The sequence below is a fragment of the Charadrius vociferus genome, unplaced genomic scaffold, assembly GCF_000708025.1.
Source record: "Charadrius vociferus isolate BGI_N301 unplaced genomic scaffold, ASM70802v2 scaffold136, whole genome shotgun sequence".
NCBI classification, from domain to species: domain Eukaryota; kingdom Metazoa; phylum Chordata; class Aves; order Charadriiformes; family Charadriidae; genus Charadrius; species Charadrius vociferus.
In genome coordinates, this window is record NW_009648960.1 from 1,360,491 (window position 1) to 1,379,316 (window position 18,826).

General features: G+C 39.4%; 1 protein-coding gene across 1 annotated transcript in view; it reads right to left on the reverse strand.

Moving 5' to 3' along the window:
* The window catches only part of UBE2F (ubiquitin-conjugating enzyme E2F (putative)), an 86,111-nt gene that overhangs the window by 50,831 nt on the left and 16,454 nt on the right, over positions 1-18,826 (reverse strand). The window contains exons 4-5 of the mRNA XM_009887565.1: positions 14,039-14,106; positions 5,141-5,211 (exon numbers count right to left, since the gene is read on the reverse strand). Coding sequence (XP_009885867.1) covers positions 5,141-5,211; positions 14,039-14,106 — 139 coding nt within the window. The remainder of the gene's footprint in view (positions 1-5,140; positions 5,212-14,038; positions 14,107-18,826) is intronic.

The following is an 18,826-nucleotide window of genomic DNA, read 5'->3' on the forward strand; positions in this document are numbered from 1 at the left end:
AAGTAAAAATATAAGAGACCAGAGCATAATTGAGAGATAAGCTGAAGTCTTGCTCACATTTGTGAAAGCAAAAGTAATAATCTGAATGAGAAAGAAAGAGTCTGGAAAACTCCTTGAAGCATCATTTCAGAATCATGTCTTCCTGTTAAGAAGCAATCTAAAACTGAAAACTCATACAGCAAAGTTGCAAAGCACAAAAATTCATCACTGCCAGCAGCTTCTACTGCTGGATGAAAGCAGGATAAAGTAAAATAGTCTTAAACTATTAGGTTTTACCAACCTTCAGGATGACAGGTATTAAGTCATTTTTAAATTACAGTAGATGACTGCACCATATAGGCTATCCATAGAGTTATTTATTGAATGTGCCAAGTTTTTAGTCCAAGGAAATATACTACAACTAGCATTACTCTTTGTTCAACATAGAGAGGCTAGGACCAGGATGATCATACTGGACCAGACTATTCCATCTTAACTGTGCTGCTAATCTCATTTCTGTGCCCTTAAAAAGATAAAATATGCCATTACCACTAGCGAAGCTCAAAACTAATTTCAAGAACATTAAAAATAGCATCTTGTGGCTGCAATTTTTTTGTTCATATTACAAAGGTAAAAGCAAAAATGCTCCTTAACAGACAAGAGCCAGGATTTTCAGGTTTTGAGCAAATAAGGTACTTTTTAGCTTGCTTTCTGTCTGTTCTTCATAAAATTATGCTACAGTACTCCCCTTTGCCTCTTCATATAGCTCACTGTGAACTTTAGAGCAAGGAATAAGTTAACACACACCAAAAAAGCACAAAAATATCCACTGATAGAGGTCAAAGTGCCTAACCATATCAGCTAAGTGTCATTAACACTCTTCCAGCTTCCCAAAGCCTCACAGCTCTCTGGGCACATCTCCAGCTGAGGACATCAGCAACCAGGACTTGAGAGGCGACACTCATAACCCTTACAGAGCTCTGGCAGAAAAGCAATGAAGATAGACAAGTGTACCTTTGCCTAATATTTCTCACTTGCTGATATAATTCATTTTTAGAGCAGCACCCTTCTTACTTCCTACAAATTTGTAATGATCATTAGGCCCCTAATCAAAACCTTTTCCCAGCACAGGGTGTCTAGAGAAATGGTGTCTTGCCCTCTCCACAGGGATGACCTAGATATAACTGCCAGGCGTTTTGGAGGTCTGAGTGGTGATCTGCTCTCAGAACATCATACATACAAACAACAGAATAAACACCTAAATGAGTAGAAATACACAAAACCCATCATGAACTAGTCTAGTGGATGAACAAGCTTCTGCACGTAGCTTCTGATCAAAGACATGTCATCCACAGGTCCTGCTGCCATAGAGGAGCTGGGCTACTAGGAAGTTCTCAAATGGCACAACCAGCAGAATTATTCTCACCCACTCAGTGCTTCAAGAGGCCGCCTTTGATGAGCTGCCAGATATACCACAAAAGCCACCTGTTCTACCAGGGTTTCAGGACACCTGATGGGCAGGAAAACCTGTTTACTTAAAGTGACTATTCTAAAATTGCCAGGAGTCACAGAAAGCTCATCTAGTATTATTTAGATTGAATAAACATTCAGAAGCTTCCCTTTGTGATGCCTGAGAATGAATTTGCAAAAGTAAAGAGAGGGGTAAATCAACTGTACAATTTCTGCAGCATTTCAGATTACTAAAGCTCCTGAGTGAGTGCATGCCTTGGGGAAGAGGTGGCAGGGCTGACCAGAGGGGGAGTGCTGTGGCACAAGCAGGAGTTTGTCAGGCGAGGAACTTCACCAGGAATGGGGAGGGACAGTAAAGCACTATTTCCATATGCTTTGTCTTCAGCTGTAGTAGGATCTGAGAAAAACCAAGCGGGTCCTCAGTCATGGGGGGACTGGAACCGATAACCACGCCTTAACATCTGGTGTTCGTATCAAGGGAGACCTCCCAGAACATAATTTCAAATCCTTATATCCGAGTTCCTATGGGAAGACTCCAAAAACATTATTTTTGAAGCTATAGTAACCAAAACAGCCACTGATGTGACCAGCCAGCTGCTCAGCTTTCGTTTCCACAAATATCTTCTCATTCTGTGAGTAGTTTCTGCCTGGAGAAAAGCTTTGAGGATGTTTTTTTCTTTTTAAACACACAGCATCCTAAAGAGACCTTGCAAAAACACCTACTGAACTGGGAATTGCATGGCTCTAGCAAGCTTAAAGCTTTCTGGAAGTCCAGCTGACGTGATTTACAGCTTTAATGACTAGAATTACTGCAATGGGGAGATGAGTCCAGGAGAAAAGTCTGCTTTACGTAAAGATCTCAGACAAACACATTTATCAACATAAAATGCCAGTTCCAACAAAACTTTTGCCTTCCTTTTACCAGCAGAAAGTACCATTCAAGGTAAGTTTGAATTGAAAATCCACTTCAGAAACCCTCCACAGGAAGGGACACATCACACGGGTTACTCTCTTGCTCACCTCCCTATGCCCACCTCCCTGCTCAACCCAGCTCCACCATTGCAACCATTCTGAAGGCCATACTATAGACTGGATGAGCAGAGAAATAGATGTAGACAGTCTTTCTAAAAAGCTTTTTGTTTCTGCATTGCTACAGCTGAGGAGACTGGGAACAGCACTGGGAAACAGAAACAAGCAATCAGCATAAATCAGCTTTTACAACTGGAGAAATTGCAACACTGAGCCACACTAGATGATACAATTAATCAGTCTTCAAACACTCAGCCTTTAATATTGCATCATGAAGTGACCAAATCTTAACTATCAACACCTACTGATGAAAGACACATCCAACAACACGACCACCTCACCACGTAGCAAACTGCAGTTAAATTTCTGAGCGATTAAACTACTCTAAAAGTTTTCTATCCACATGACCTGTGGAGGCAATATCCACAAGTATGATCCAGATCTACTTAATATGGTCCATTATTAACATGGTCCAGAGTAACTGCAATCCATAAAGCACAGAGAAACACCACTTTTCCTGCCCAAAACTAATATACTTGACCACAAGGTTAATCATTTAGTATGTTTTAATTCAGGGATGATTATCAAACCAACACATACCATAAACTTGTGGTCAAGTATATCAGTTAGTATGTTTTAATTCGGGGATGATTATCAAACCAACACATACCATAGCGTGAGGCATGTTTAGTAAAAGACAGTTGGGAAAAATACTGGCAAGGAATTTTTCTCTGCTTTTAAAAATAACTGAAGCTATTTTAATGTAAAGACTCTTGTATAAGTTGATTGCAGGTACTATATATAGAGTGCATTCTCCATTATAACAGACATAAAGCAATCTAAGTTATTTTAGCTTCCCCATCTAAATGGTAAGACATTTCAAAGGTTTGGTATGTTAAAGTATCTGACAATCAAATAAAGCTGATGTTTCATTGCAGATGCTGAAAAAATGACTTCATTAAGTAGAATTATGATGTTCCAACACTGTGTTCATCTTTCATAATTAAAACCATCTAAAAACAAAAACAGTGAAATATCCTCAAGAATGTGAAGAGGCTTGCTTTAACCTCAGAAGACATAGCACTGTTGTCAGAGCTTAAACTTTTAGCTGTTGCTTGGTGTCTAGTATTTCTTGTTCCCCGGTTCCAGACAGCTCACTTATCCATTCCTTTACTTACACCATTTGACTCAAAGCGTCTAAGCTTTCTCCACTGACTAAGCCGCAAGGACTCCAGTGAAATTTAAATTGTTAAAACGTGATCCTTAAATCAGTCTCCCTACTGTCAAGTCACAAGTTCAGCTGTGTAAAATTCAACAGTCCTGGGACACACTGAGAAATACCACAGGGCTAACAGATTTGGTAAAAGTAGCAGTATGTATTTCCCAAAACAGCCTTCCTGTATCACCAGCATAGAGTTTCAAATAACTGTGGACAACCAGATTTTTAGGTAATCTGAGAACATTTAGTCCATTTTCCACCACTTTTAAATCCTCCAATCCCGAAGTGAGGTAAAGTCTATGGACTGTACTCCTGCTGCAGTAGTCTCGCACTAATGAGCACAAGGAACATACTACAGCCTCCCCAGGCTGGTTTCTATCACCCTTTGATGATATGAGCTTCTCAGAAGCACGAAGCAGACTACTGTGGCTAAAAGCACTGACACCAACTCTGCAGCTGTTTAGCTTTTATTTGCTGATGAACCTGACCTGCCTATGAAGTAACAGATTACCCTGTGAAAACTTCATTTTCACCAGGACCTCGAACACAACATTAAAATGATTTTTAAATCTAGGGGAAACATTTAGTTGTTTTTTTCCTAAGCACTAATTTGCATGGTGGAAACTGTTTTGGATTTTCAGAACAGCTTTCAATCTCACTTATTTTAATTTCTTCTGCTTCATCTAGTTTTTTTCCTTTTAAGACCCATTAACTTGAAAAACAACAGTAATGCTTCTCACTTCAGTTTATGTTTGGTTTCCGGCTAATTTCACCATCAGGTACTCATGATGAAACACTGAAATTACAAAGTTTCAGAAACTGATTTTGAAGAGGAAACATGTATTATCAAGCAAAACCACCCAGCACATAAGCCTCTTGCTTTGGTAAATTAAAGTTTTTGGGCTTCATATTTTGACCTAGACTGCTGCAACTCTGTTTTGTTATAATTGGCACGTGTGTCTTATATGGATATTAAATGTTAAAATAAACAAACGGCAAATATAGAATAGTTACTGTCAAAGTTTACGGAACACTTTTTCCTTCCTTTTTGAAATATAAATGGTTTTCAAGCACTTAACACATTCAGGCACTAAAACAAGTAAAGCCTTAAGCCCTCTCAGGCTCTCAGAGCCTGAGGACTATTCATCTACGGAGGGAGGAAAAGAAAAAACCTAAGTTATGTTTAGGTTGGAGTTTACATTTTTACCCTAAGTAGAACAAAACATTAAATCTTAACCTGAAGATTTAAGACTCTTACAGAGAGCTCTACATGGTCACTGACACACAGCAAGAATAATACTTTCTGTAGCTCTAAGTGCCTAAGGGTCACGTGCCATTAATTTGCAGAATCTGTTGAAAGAGATACTGGCATGAAAATTATATACAATGTTTTATCATGCAGAAAAACCTCCAAGGTTAAAAAAAAGAGAATGCTGTTGCTACCTTAGGCAGATTTCTCCCGTCTCTGTAATGTTCGGATGCCAGATTCTTGTCAAGCATTTTACCTTTGGAGGCTGCCAGGAAAGAAAACAAATTACAATGTTATTATTTAAAACAAAAATGTATCACTGTTACAAGTCACAGAACTCAATAAGGCAAATATATTAGATATTCAGAGCACACGTTTGTATGTAAAGACACTGATAATATAACCTACAGGAGTTACACCAGCTTTCTCTGCCCTTTTAGCTTCTCTCAACTCTTTACAAAAGCTGGGGTAGTATTAGGCTTTTTCTTAGAAAAACATAACTTTAAAGAAAGCCAAAAAAATTTACTCTCTTACCCTAGTTACTTCAAGGAAAGAAGACATTCTGTGTCATTCTGTTTCTTAACACCTAACCAGGAAGACAACAATTTAAACCAGAAAACTACTAAGCATTTTCCCCCAAGGCTTATCCAAGTCCGGGGTTCGTTAAAAACCAGCAGAGGATGCAATGATAATAACTACATGAAAAGAACAGCTTCTTTTAAACATAGACCTTCCTGTTCACAATTGAATAGTAAGTATCACAAGAAGCATCAAGAGGGCACGACATACCTGAACTTAAGACACTAACATAAAAAGCCACCAAACTTATTTTCAGCCATCATCACCAGATTTCTGAATTCCACAGTCGGTTTTGAAATACACATCCTTAAAATACAGTCTCATTAGCTCTAGTTTTGTGAAATAAATAAAGAGCAGGTCATAAAAATTCCGGTAGCTTAGCAACAGCACGTCGTTCCATCCATGCTTTCCAAATTACAATTTGCAGCTTTCAATCAAGCAGATTATTTCTTATAGTAAGTGTACTGGAATACATCAGCACAGACCAGTACCTCTCATAACTTCAATTAAATCACATACTATAGATGTGAAGCTATTTTCCTCCACTGTTTCCCATGAAGTCTTCAGTCAAGAGACAAAACAGCTTGAACAGCTGTATTTGCATAGCAGCATGATGTGTTTTGCCTCATCACTTTGTTCTCAACTTCCCAATTATCTTTTTAGTAAATTTTTTTTTTAACTAAGACTCCTTGGAGAAGAGAAAAGAAAATATGCATGGTACTGAACCACCTATAATATACCTGTCCAGCACTAAAAGAAGAAACACCTATCACCACAACACATTTGCCATTTATAATGTAGACATTGACTTTTCTCCATTCTTATTTCATGTTTGTCCAATAACTCAAGGGATACTGACTGCCCCAGTGCTGGATCACAGCATTACTGAAAGTTAAGTGGCATGCAGAAAACAGTCTCAAAACTTTTTACTTTCAAAACAAATGTTCTTCTAAGAAGTTTTCTAACAGCACAGCTTTTCATTAGCTACACCTTCATGTTGTTTTGAAAGATTATGTCTAGTTCCTAAGAAAGGGAAAGCAGCAGTATTTATTCCATGCCAGTAGATCAAGATAAAAGAGTAAATTTCTACCATATGCACCTTCAAACATGGAATGTATTAAACAGTAGAAAAAAGTAAGTTTTATACAAACTAAATCTTTCTAAAACAAAAAGCAATCCCCAAATCCTCACAGTCTGAGTGAATTAACTGATGTCTCCTTTTTTTGTATGCTGAAAACAAAGGAATTCCTTTATGCTTTCATCAAAGCGTTTTTCATCATTAAAAATTAGAAAAACCCTCTCCTGACAGGTTTTCTCTTTCTCTCTTCTTCTTCCTCTGTTAGATTGGCAGAACAACTGCAGCACTATCATAAAATTTATCTTCAGACAAAACTAATCCTTCAAGCTTGTTCCAGTCATCGTTTGAGTCTTCCTTAGACCAACAAATCCACACAAGATTTCTTCGAGGTGATGTTTCACTTGAATACCTCCAACTGTCTCCAGGTGATACGCGTGACAAAGCTTACAAAATTCACTTATTTCATTGCTCAAAATCATCCTTTGCCTTAGATGCTGAAAGCTGCAGAGGTAGATCCAACTTCAGTTAGAGGTCACAACACTGAACAAACTGATTTTCTTCTCCATTCCTAAGCAGCCATTTATCTTTTAGGATCTCTCATTACTTTTGCTAGTGGAAACTGTCTGGCTTTCATATCCATCCTCACTCCACTTCAACATATCACAGAATCACAGAATGGTCAGGGTTGGAAGGGACCTCTGGAGATCATCTAGTCCAACCCCCCCGCCAGAGCAGGGTCACCTACAACAGGTTGCACAGGACAGCGTCCAGGCGGGTTTTGAATGTCTCCAGAGTGGGAGACTCCACAACCGTTCTGGGCAGCCTGTTCCAGTGCTCCACTACCCTCAAAGTAAAGAAGTTCCTCCTCATGTTATGATAGAATATCGGATGAATATGGGTATTGGTTAGGATGGATATCGGTGAATACATATAGAGGGTACAAGAACGCGTTGCAAGCATTTGAGAACTACGCATATACCAACCTCAGCTTTGGTAGAAGTTTTGCAGGACAAGCTTCAGATAAAGTTTGTCTCATTATTAGCTGCATTTTTAAAGAAAACTCTCCCCTCCATTATTCTCAGCAAATGAGAGATTGAATATAAAGTGCCAATCAATAAATGAACTCAAATAACAATTTCAGATCTTGATCAATTTGGCATTCTAACGTGACAAGTGTATTAATATAGATACGGTTTAACCATCCTGTAACTGCAGTTTTTCGTTTCACAACCTTTTCCCTGGAGAATCTTTTTCTAGACCCTATAGCCCCAAGGCATTCTCATAAACTGCCCTGCAACTATGACACCATTTTTTTCTTTATATTTTCTACAAAACATAATTCCCCAAAAGAATACAGATTCCAGAGACCAAGCTACAAGCTAGCTTTAAGGTATTTCTTGCCACTCTCCCCTACCAGTTCCTGAAGAACTTCTTGTGATCAGCCAAAAGTGAACATCAAACACAGCTAAGCACATAGTACAGAGAAATGAGTCATAGAAAACAAAACCACACTGTCCTGTGCTTTCGATGGAATGGATTACCCAGCTCAGTAAGTGCAAGAGGAGCTGCCTTACAGTAGGAGTGGGCCTTGAGACAAGAATTGCCCACGGCGAGCACTTCAGGTCCCCAAGCTTCCTTGCACCACCTCAAAATTTCCATATGGAGGCATGAGGGAGCACAAGCCCAATTCTCATTTCATTGGTTCTAATCCAAGATCTGTATAAAGTAGGGTCACCAAAGAGGTAGATAGAAGCCCCTTAATCATGACATCCAACCCTTCAGGAACCAAAATCCCTTTCAATTCCTTGCAGTTTCCACAACGTATTGGCCAGAAAAAGGACTAAGATTAGCAGCTCTGCTGTTAAATTCCTGGCTTTTGACCACTGCCTAAGGCACCTCATGTCAGAAAAACCTTGGTAAACTGCAGAGTCCCTAAGACTGTCTACTTTGACAACATGATATGTCAGAACCACAGGAGCTACAAAGTCCGGCTTGTGGTGGCAGACAGTTTAGTTTTACATAGGCGTTAAACCAGATCTGTACTATTAATCAGGTTCAATTCCTTAAAGCACCAGGTCCCTAGTCTTCTAGCACCCATTATTACATCAACTGCATCACAAGGCAGAAAAAGAGTTTGTTTGTTTGGGTTTTTTAAATCAATTTCCCCCACCATTAGATATTTTTTTAATTATTATTATATTTATTTTTTTTAAATAATATTTGCTCACATCTCCCACTGACCCCTATTTCTGGGCAGCTGGTCAACCAAAAAAATTAGTGCTTGGGGAAAAGATGCTACAGAGACAAGTCAGGCACCAGCACTTGGCACTAAAGGCATTTCCTCTGTACACCATGAAATATTTTGCTTCCTCTTTCTCAGCCTCCTCTGATGTCTGTATGGACAGCAAAATTCCCATCAGGTTTTGTAAGCACAAACGCTAGCAAACTTCTGTTTGCTCATGAACATGCAGCCTGTTTCCTAACAGAATAATACTTTAAAAAGCCAAGTAACAGGTTTACCAACAGATTATAATATTTCTAATGGCATGGTAGTTTGAGGAGACACTACAAAATTAACTAACCCTGCTCCAGTTTTCTTCTCATGATCCCTCTGCAACATCTGTATCAGTACCAATTGCTTTCTGTTCTGACACAGTATCCCATCACTGTCAAAGAAAGCAGTCCACAGGCTATCTGGTAAATAATGTATTACATTGTTAAAGAAGTCTTTCCTTCACTCTGTATACTTGCTAAGGATACAAAGAACAGCACACTTGGAAAGTATGCAAGGTATTAAGGGCAGTTTCATGCACATATGGATATGCAAGCAGGGATCAGCCATTTTTCTTCCCAAATATCATGAAATATGAAGTGTTTTGAACTGTGGAGCAGGTACATCCCACACTCCCTGCCTGGGACAGGAGGGAACCGTCATATACTAGCAGAGACTGACATGTCTTTTAGTATTTTAGCAGTTGTCTTTACAGAATAATTGAGAAAAAAAATATTGAAACTTTTAAAAGCAATTCAGAACACAAAATTGTTGATCTTCCAAAGACTTTTAATGCGCCCCCCCAAGTTAAATATAAATACCCTTGCTTTCTCACTGTAGTATCTTTCCACACAGATTAGCTCCAACTTTAGAGGGAAATAGGACTCTCAGGATTAATTACTTTTTTTTTCTTTTTATACTCAGGATATGGACAGTGCTTATGGGAAGAACTACATTCAGTCCAGAAAACATCAAAAACTCAAGCCTACTGGTTGCATCTATGGTATGCCCCTAAAACAGTATTATAAAAAAAAAAAATCATCATGAAAATTTTGGCCGTGAAAGAGTTCAGACTCTGAGCAGAGGATTCTGCAGACACAATGCCAGGTTCTCCCAAGGCTCCAAAAAGCAGCCAGCTTGAATCAGATGCTTACACACTGCTTTAGGAAAAGCCCGTGGTGAGCCATCTTACCTCTCTTCAGCCTTTCTGTAAAGCACAGAGTGAAATGCAGCCCATCGCCTGCAGGAGTAGGGTGGTGCAAATTACTACTAGCACTGTAGCACAAATCTATCCGAATCATCCTCATGCCTCCAATGGCTGATTAAAATTGGGAAACCTTTTGACTCTCAAGCTCAGATGCTTCTAAAATTATCCACATCTCCGACAGCTTAAATAGGTTCAGTTAATTATGGATACAGTGGAAGAACCCTTACAATATTTTATTGCCTTACAGATAATCATAATAAACATTTCCAATACTCACTACACCAGCTCAATGGTACAGAAGTCTGATTAAACCCCAACCAGCTGTGTGCTGGCTCACAAGCAGGAGGCCACACTTCAGTAGTGCTTGCTCCAAAATATCCATGCTGCAAAGCATCCCTCCCACTTGAAGGTCTTGAACCTTTGGCACTAAGGAAGTTTATGGCCCAGGTACCAAAAGACTGTGTACATCCTAGTCAGTCACACCTGAATCACAAGGATATATTACTTCTCTGTATTCACAGACCCACTACTTTCCAAACGAGCTTCCAATACTTCACTGTCTGGCCAGAGTAGTATGCCATGGTTGTAGTCCACAACACAGTATCTTCCAAGTTCTTCCTCTTCAGTTATATATTCTTACATGCTTCCACTACGCCAACATTGTACACATCACTTCTTTTCCCAAAGCAGAAGCTGGACTCTTGCTTATGAGCAATGAAGGGTAAAAAAAGTATTCCCCAGAGAAGCAGCAAACACGCTGGATTTTGGTAACAGCTACAGAAATTAAAGGATGCCGTTACAGAAACTATACTATAAATTATGTATTTTGTAGCTTTAAAAACAGATGTGTTTTTTTTCTGCAAGCTAAAAGGATTAGCTAGAAAACGGATGCAGGCTCTGAAGCAGGGCTATACTGACTTGCCAGTCTTGCCTGGTATTTTTACTCCCAACACAAACATGTTCAGCACTACTGCAAGGAGTTTGATGCAATGTGCAATATCCTAACCCTGCCTATGGGCTGAAAAAGCACTGGCAAGCCTGAAGAGCTCTATTGAAAACACTGCCATCACTTGTTTCAGTCCTACTCTGCTTGGCAGAAAACAAAGCATGGCCTCAGCATAATTACCTCAAGATTTGTGAAAATACACATTTTCATTAATAACTTGACCATAATCCAACATTTAACCTTCTGCATTTTTTTTCTAAATTGCACAAAGGCAAACTTTATACTTTTGTGTTGAATGAGGGGTGCTCAGAATTTTAAAACCTCTAATTAACATTTGCTTCGGATTTTCTGCCAGTGCTGAGCAGAGAACCATAAGAAATCGGAAGATTTTTTAATTATAGCAATTGAGAAACAAAAAAAACACAGACCAAAATTAACATTTAGCTCTCCTGTTAACACATAGCAAATACTTTCCTGCAGCAGTGTTGTTTAAATGAACACCTTAAACACAAAAATTTAAGAAATTAGAATGAGTATATGTATTGTGTATGTTCCCCTGTGCCCAGGATTGCCACAGTGGTGAAACTGCTATTACTGAAGATGACTTAAAAAAAAAATAAAATCAGACAGCATAGAACACAACAGAGTTGCCCCCTTTATACTGGTGTAGTCAACGTTAAATGAACACGTTTGTATTTATAGTGTATAAGTAACTACACACAAGCTAGTGAGTGTGGCCTGCATTACAGTATGAAATTCTTTGGTGAGGTTAAGGGAAACTTAAAAAAAACCACAACCAAAACCAGACAACTGCAAACACTATCTATAACACTTACACATACTATGAGAAGTGTATCAATAGAGAGAGCCGGGATCATAGATCCTAATAAAACCAGCTTAAGCAGATAATCCTTGAACAGTATTATTATGAAAGGAGAGCAAGACTATCAAAAAAAGGAGGGAGAAAATTCAAAGCTGTTTCAGAAACACTATAGTCCTCCACAAGCACGAACTTTTTATAAGATACAGTGAATGTCCCACTAGACTATAAATAAAGGAGTAATAGAAAACCTGTGAAGACATCTTCTGGAATGCAGACCCAACTCCTCCAATCTCAGAAACATAACCTTTCTACTCTACTAGCAGTGTTAATGCACTGTTCTCCAAGCTCAGTCTGGGAATTCAAGCTATTACATTCCAGACCACTGCACCTCCTTCATATTTGTATATAAACAATGCTGCGACTGCAACTACTACATATATATATATATATAATGCTGAACTTAGACTTGGTGTATCTGAACACAGGAGCCATTTAGCTTGTATCCTCCCCCATACATTCTTTGGCCTCTCTAAAAGAAGAGATCTGAACTATCAACACCAAAAGTAAGAAAACAGAAAGCAAAATGGTGGGAAAGAGAGTTACAAAAGCAAGCAAAATTATCAAAACCATTAAAACGAAAAGAAAACGAGGCTTCCTTCTTCCTGCAATTCATATACCCAAATGCAAATATCGCACCTCAATTGCTCAAGAGTCTAGTTTCCTTACATATCAATCTACTGGGATATAGAATGGCAGGTGTAACTCCCTGAGAACCAGACATGTGCCTCAATTGTTTTCCATTTTTGGAGTCAATCTTGTTCTTTTGACAGCTAAACTCTGAAAACAATGTCTGGAGTTATTTTTACTGTAATTGCACCTCTCCTCCCTTGCAAGGTTCTACAATTTTAGTAAAGCACAATAATGAAATAACAATGTTCCTCATGCTTGAAAAGGCCAAGCTGCCTGGAGCTTTCTATTTTTCTACAATAAGATACCACAATCATTGGCATATTCTCTGGAAAGCCATTTGCTTAATAATCATTGAAATTGTTATTTTTAAAAGACACTTAACTTAACAGCCTGGGAGACAACCAGCAGAACTGTCAGAGAGCACTAAAGGAGGCCACTTGTCACCATATCTGTGCTTTCCACGTCCTCCACTGCATGCTCTCAAAAGGGATTAAGCACCTATGTCCAATATCAGAACTATAAGCACCAGTTTGAATGCCCCAGAGAAACAAAAAGAATAGACTTTTCCTTTCCGTTTACCTATTTTATTCTTTCTCTTATAGATATACCATTTTTTGGTAAGAATAATCATTAAGTGCAGGTCTCAAGAATTAACAGAACAGAGGAGCATGAAACCTCAGGTGCAGGGAAGACTCTCGGGCCTGACTCATCTGCGCTTCTGAGTGGCCTCTGCCAGACAGTTGCAGATACTTACTTTCTCCTTAAGAAATGATATCATTGAGGCAATAAAAGCCTCAAGGCTGTTTGGTTACAAACACTGGACTGCAAAAGAATAGCCAGAGAAATGATTATTCCCACTCCCTGGGACTCATGACACTGCACCCGGAATTACTATGTCCCATTTTGAACTCCCCAGTATCAGATACATTGACAAACTGGAGTGAGCCCAGCAGCCACCAAGGTGGTGATGAGACCAGAGCACGTGCAGTACAAAGAGTTGAGGGACCTGGATTTGTTCAGCCTGGAGAAGAGAAGGCTGAAGGTGGGGACCCTATTGCTGTCTATAACTACCTAATGGGAAGGTACAGAGGAGATGGAGTCAGGCTCTTCTTCGAGGTGCACAGTGATAAAGCAAGAGGCAACAGACAAGCTGGAAAAAGGAAAATTCTGAATTGATATAGGAAAAAAATTCACAAAGGTGATTAAACATTGGAACAGAGGCTCAGAGAGGCTGCAGAATCTCCATCTTAATATTGAAATGCTACCTGTCCCAAGCCCTGACCAGCAAATCCAACTTTTAATATTACCCCAACTGTAAGCAGGAGTTCAGATGACCTCCAAAAACTCCAGGCAATCAAGATTTTTCTATAAACCCATGATATTTTAGTAACAGACAGAAGATCCTTTCTTAGTCTCAATGCCAAGTTCCCTCTGCAGTCCTATTACCTGGAAAGGAAATCTAAAGTTACTACTGTTAGATTAATGACAAATACTCACCACCATATTGTAGGCATCAGGAACTTCAATTTCAAACTGAAACTTTCCACCTTGGTAATAGCCCTCATCTAGCAAAAAAAAAAAAAATTAATAAAAATAATTAAATAAAATAACAGATGCCATATAATAAAAAATATCTGTCATTACAAACATTAAAATAATGGCACGAGTTTATCATCAAATACTTAACCTTGTTACACCAGAACACTAGCTGCATCCTAGTCCAAAGAGTGTGAACATAGCATCTTCACTCACTCCCAAAACCTTAATAGCAGAAACTGATTTAAGTCAGAAGAGTCAACAGTCCCAGAACGACCCTGGAAAAAACACCTTCCTGATCAGAGTACCAGGCCATTCCAAGCTAGAGGAACCTTTGATTGAACTTCTTGTGTCTGTATAAATAAAATTTTGCCCCACAGCTGCCATATGGCATGCGGTACCACAACTGTGATCCTTGAAATGAGCTAGACACATACGTCAATTGCTAATGCATGCAAAGGCCTGCTCCAGGATTTAGCACATCTTCCTAGACTTGTGCTAGCAATCACATATCACGAGTAATATGAATAATGGTGTGCAAGAGCATGCTTCAGAGTGTACTACCATAAAAGAGCAAGGTAGCTCTTTTATTGTAATTATCTTAGGATGATATATCAGTCAGCAAAATCTGCCTGCCTCTGTCAACCTCAGATTCAGTACTGAATTATTAAAACGGCTAAATCGTAAAATATGAACTCTGAAAATATCTAGTTGTATTTAACCAGAGACAATATAATAGGACAATAGTCAGCCTGCGACTCTTGAGATGGCTACGCTTGGCAACTGAAATGCTTGGAAGTGACCTGAAATGTGTCTGTCTAGCATTGCCATTTTTGAGTTTTTTCATTAAGAAAGGGAAACAGGTAGGTACCCAGCCCACACTGGGGATTTGGGACTCCTGAGGAATGCTCAGCTCAAACTGCCTTGAGTACTCCAGGTTGCTATCACACAGCACAGCCATGGTGAAGGCTTGAGGGTCAGGAAGGCTGGTTATCAATGCATGACAGTATTTTTTGGTATTATTTTTAAAACCAACATTGCAAAGGGAAGTCCCGGGAGGCAATCTAGAGTTTACAAAAGATCTAAAACAGTTTTCTTATTATCTAGCTTGTTCCAAAACACAAAAATTTCTAGCTTCTTGACCATATGTCAAAATTCTCTTTCAAGATGGCGTCTTCTGGACCTGCTGCCTTCCCAGTCCCTACACAGATCTAGCACGACCTCTTATTTTCTCCTACCAACCCATATACCACATCCACTTGCTCAGGTTTCACTCCATGCTAGTCTTGCCACTGTCGGCACAAGCCTGTAGCTTCCATGCTGTAACTGCCATGATCACAAGGCAGCAGTCAGCTCCTACCCTCCCTCCTCTTTGCAATCTTTCATCAGCTGACTTACTGAAAAGGAGAGGGCATCACCCTGTAAATAGCACAAACCCTCAGCTATAGAGGGAAGTGTCTCAGTAAAAGCAGATGCTGCCGAAGAGGAGCCTCAACAGCACACTATGCCCAGCATGCCACTCCAAAAGACCTGTGCTTGCAGAACAGCAAAAGAGTTGCTAGGAAGTACATCATGGACTGGGTTCTCCCAGGAGCCTGCATAAACCATTGACAGGTTCAGCACATGAACAGCATCAGAAATTTTGGACTGCAACAACAGCATAGGCACAGAGTATGAAAACAGAACATGGTTGGTCTTCCCCACCCCACACAGCAATGTTTACAGCTGCCTCCACATTGAACTGTGCAGTGCAAAGCTGCAAGCCTTAGCCATTGCAAATCTCACTTTAATAACCTGTCCAGAACATATGCTTTTCAAATACATTCTCCATTTCCACTCCAATTCAATTTTGAAGCGTGTTTGATTTATTAAACGGTCTTCTCGGGCACGTTATGCTTTACCAGAAAGTAAATGCACAGGCACTGATTCTTATGGAGAAAAAAAAAAGCAAGATAAAAGCATTTATCTTTTGTATTCAAATATACTGAGATAAAAATCAGTAAAGCAATCCATTTCTAAAGAATGAGATATAAAAGGTGAGTTATACCAATACACTTTTAATGAAACTGCTCCCTGTCAAGTGTGCAAAACACTCAAGGCAAGACACTGACTGTTTCAGGAAGGAATGATTAGGAAATGGTCCCACATCCCCCTGGGAGGTCAAACAGCTCAAGCACAACTGAGTTACCCTACAGGACAGAGCTAACTGCACTTTATCCACCATCTAGCACATTATAATAGTTTTTTAACCAAGTGTCAGGAATTCTCACTATTTCCAAGTATGATGCCGTTCTTTGTAAAAACCAGTCAAAAATCTCAGGTCTTTTAGTGATCATACTAAAACAAATAAGCAACACCATAGAGGAATTCAGTATTTGTTATAGTGCAAGCCACGTACCTCAAAGCCTTCCACAGGCCTCCCCACTACTATTTGGCTCACAAACACTTATCAGGCTATCACTTCCCAACGTAAGCAATCACGTGAAACACCCTCATGTGTTCATGCAGAGAAAAGCCTGCTGCCAGTACAGCAAGGTAAGGAGAAACACCATCACTGTTAAGGTTGCTCAGGAAGTCCAGCAGCGGAAAGTTATTTTCCCTGGCTTAATTTCAGTAGTTCCTTGATTTTGTGGACTTGGAACAAAGTGCACAGCAGCTCTTCGTATTCCACCCCTGCTAATCTGAAATAGATGCCTCTTGGTGGATGTATGTACATGTGCCTTATGTCAAAGAAAATCCCCAGATTTAATGAATCCTCACTGTAATACAATTGTCCAAAAGAAACATTCAAGAATGGCTCCAAGGCAGGAGAGCTTGCCAAAAGACTGTCAGATTCCTGCCAGTCAAGCAGCAAGAGAAAAGCCATGCTCCACATCTCTCTGCATACTGAAAACTCCATGTCCACAGCCTCTGCAGTATGCAGGAACATTAAGGTAGGTCCTTGACTCCAAGCACAGACAGCAAGATCACTTTGACTTTGCTCAAGAGGGCGGGGAAAAAAAACTGAAGAGCTGTTCTTCATTTTCTCTGCTCTTCCTTACTATGCAGACCTAGCTCAGGATAGCTCCACCTCCACTCAGTTATGGAAGAAACTCCCAGTGTCCACGTGCAGGCTGGAATCAGAGAAGGTGAGTTCAGCTGGAGGGGACAAGCCCAGCTGAGCCTCTCTCGCTGTACAAAACCATCACTGCAAGAAGAATGCAAAGTTTCCTGCAGGATTACTGAGATGAACTGGCATGCAGAGGGATTAAATTATTACCAGTGTCAGCAGAAGAGAAGGTGCAGGACCAGATGGTGAAAGAACACCCCTTTTCCTTAACAAAAACGTGTTTTAGATTAGCTCAAGCACTTTCCAACCGCATATTAACACCTCCACAGGCTGTAACAGATTCCTCATGTATTAATTCAATTTTCTCTTATTTGTTTTTCTGTGTTCTATGTAAGGCCAATAAATCTCTGGAAGATTTGGAGCATTTTACACATTATGCCTTACAGTGCAGGTCATTTCCACATACTTGCATGATCAAGCCTCTTTCAAAGACAATTCAATAGTCACTGCTGCCTTGCATTACAACTCACTTTATGTTTCAGGTTTACCTTGTCATGAAGCCATGCTAGCACTAACCAAAAAATGCACTGCGTACGTTACTGGTTCTGTTATAAAATATGCAAGAATATATTTACCAATTTAGAAGAGTAAAGCATTTCTCCTCCACCCTTTTTTACAATTCTCCCTGTATGATTGTAAAACTTCACTAAAGCAACAATAAAGCATACTATTCATTACCAATCATTCAAATGTATATTAAAAATTTGTATCTCTGGAGTGCCTCAGTACCCAGCCAGAAATCTCACAATGCATTAACAAGATGAGCCTTCATGATGAAGTCATCTTATGGCATCTCAAGCAAGTAAATAGGTTCTCCCACACGATTGTTTCCTTCCTTGTGTCCCACAACACCCATATAGACTGGGACAAAGACCCTCAATTTTTAGGCATGTAACAGGGGTGGGAAAAAATGAAGTTCTGGCAAAGTTAATAATGCGAAAAGTGCTATAAATAAAACAGTCAAATAAAATAGCTTTAGCACATAACTTAGGAAGTTGTCCACTAACGAGACTTTTGCAAAAAGGGAATATGTCTAAGCTCTGGTTTTCCTCCTACTGCTTAAATTTATGTCTTCAAGCTGTATTAACAGAGCAAGCATCCCTCCCACTTCAGCCTCAAGCTTTATTATCAACAACCTGACCCTAATGTTAGTTTGTATTTGTAAGGTGTTTCGATGACTAAAAAGTGCTGTGAAAATACTAAACTAAATTCTTTTATTGCTTTAAAAGAAAATGCGAGATAATGAGGACAGGCCACAAAGGATGTGCTTTTGATAGTAGCTTCTTAAATCAGCAGTGTTGCAATGCTCAGCCACGCTCACCAACATTTGTCATTTTATGGCATGAAAACAGAAAACAGGCTCTTTATTAATTCCATGAAGAAAGGGACTATAAAATAACCACACTAACCCCAAACTACCCCAACTGCCTGGGAACTACAGGAAAATTGCATTAAACCTACATACTTCCCCAGTTTTCTTCATGTGCAAGCTACCTAAACTCATCTTTTTTTTTTTGTTTGTTTTTTTCCCCAGGTCATTACTATGTTTTAATTTCAGCTTCCAATTTTGTGCTCCAAATATCAGTGCAGCAGGCAGGACTCCGACTGCGTTATAAGCATCTATCTCCTTATTTTTCCTA